We start from the raw sequence: 1,664 nt of genomic DNA on the forward strand, positions 1-1,664 counted from the left end.
GGTATTGTAACCAGTGAACTAGTGTTCTTGTTACAACTGTAGTTGTCAATTAGAGCTGAAGAATGTTTGAGAAACATTATATGTGAAAGTTGAACTTTTTGATGTACTGATACTGACAAGAGAAGTAGGGAAGGCATTTAAAATGTTCATCCTGTATGGGGGATGAGAAAAGCTACTCCTTGCCATTTTCACTGAAGATCCTTAATATCCCCCATGGTCTTGTCTCTCTCTCCCTGCTGTAAACAGCAGAGGTGATGGTTGCTGACAGTATGACAGTGGCATCAGACGAAGACCATTTTGATCATTGATACTGAGTGTAAATAGTATAGGAATAAAGAAGTGAAGAGGTTTATGTCATATTGGTTTTTGGTAGTGAGGTGTAAACTTCAATCTAGAAAGTCATAGTGTGGCTTCTTGCTTCCTGTAATGCTTCTGTAGGTTCACAACCGCCTGGAAGACTTGATAACTAGCTTACGGACATCACAGGCAGCTGCAGAGGACCACCATAAGCAGGTAGATGACTGGCTTCTCTGAATGACTGTTCTGGTCTTTGAATTTTTGTGTGTGGGTAATTGATGAAAAGATTGGATGGGCTGTGTAGGCACACAGCTGTCAAATACATGTCTGGTTTTAGGGCAAGGCACCCTCAAGGGAAAGGACTGTAAATTTCCTTGTTTCCGTGCTGCTGTGTTTTGCATCTGTGTTGCTGTGTGCAAGATACTTTTGTTCATCAGTATGATTCATGTGATGAATTGTCTTCCCCATCCCACCTGCAGGGAGTGAGTAAGTGGCTGTGTGATGCTTAGCTATCTACTGGGGCTAAACCACAGGAGATGATGGAGAGGGTGGATGTTGTGGACAATGGGGAGATCGTGTTTGAAAGCTGAGAGGAGACTGGACTTGGGAGATGCACAATATATTTGCAACTTTGTTTGAACTTGCCTTGAGGCCATGTTAGTTTCTGTCACAAGACCCAGTGTTTCATCTTGTCTGTATGGACACTTGAGAAGCTCGTACATCCTAACAATTATTTTATCTAAGACTTTGTGCTGAGGTTTTTGTGACTTTGTGTAGCCACTAGTAGACCTCTCCTGGTTTCTTCTTTTTTTTTTCTTTGTTCTTTTTTTTTTGCTAAAAAAAACGCCACTAAAAGCATTTAGTCATCTTCTGGTCTTTGTACTTGAACTGAATCAGCAAGTTCTCTTCAACTCAAATGCATCTGTTGGGCAAATCTTTGTCCCTTTAGGCAGAACCAGTTTCCATTTAAGTTGCTGCTTTCTATTGCAGTGTTTTCTTTCCAGTCACCTTAGTTTCTTCTTCTGCCACTGTTGCTTTAACAGGTGCAAAACCAGAATGCACTGGCTCTGACATCGAAGGATTTGCAGAGCATGTGGGAAGAGCAATTTAAGTCAAGATCCAACCTCGAGGAGCGTGTTGCTCAGCTTGACAGGGAAAAGGCAGAGCTCTTTGAACAGGTAAGTCCAGAAAATTCTCCAGAGACCTAGCCAGTACCTTGGAGTAGCATGTTAACCTTTCTGTTGAGTTCTGACATAAGCAGTTTTTTTTATTATCCCTGCCATTCATGCTCTGAGTATCTTGTGATTTGGGGATCCAGGAAGAAAATAAAAGCTAACTGGGTATTTTTGTGTAAATTCTGTGGTGGT

The 1,664-nt window shown here is 41.6% G+C and overlaps 1 protein-coding gene across 1 annotated transcript in view; it reads left to right on the forward strand.

The window, feature by feature from the left end:
* LOC114062352 (ankyrin repeat domain-containing protein 26-like) overlaps nucleotides 1–1,664 on the forward strand; it is a 54,875-nt gene that overhangs the window by 39,649 nt on the left and 13,562 nt on the right. The window contains exons 30-31 of the mRNA XM_027893668.1: nucleotides 439–513; nucleotides 1,341–1,475. Coding sequence (XP_027749469.1) covers nucleotides 439–513; nucleotides 1,341–1,475 — 210 coding nt within the window. The remainder of the gene's footprint in view (nucleotides 1–438; nucleotides 514–1,340; nucleotides 1,476–1,664) is intronic.

The sequence above is a fragment of the Empidonax traillii genome, unplaced genomic scaffold (assembly GCF_003031625.1).
Source record: "Empidonax traillii isolate 1590-97213 ecotype Southwest subspecies unplaced genomic scaffold, ASM303162v1 scaffold401:size1000279, whole genome shotgun sequence".
Taxonomy (NCBI): Eukaryota; Metazoa; Chordata; class Aves; order Passeriformes; family Tyrannidae; genus Empidonax; species Empidonax traillii.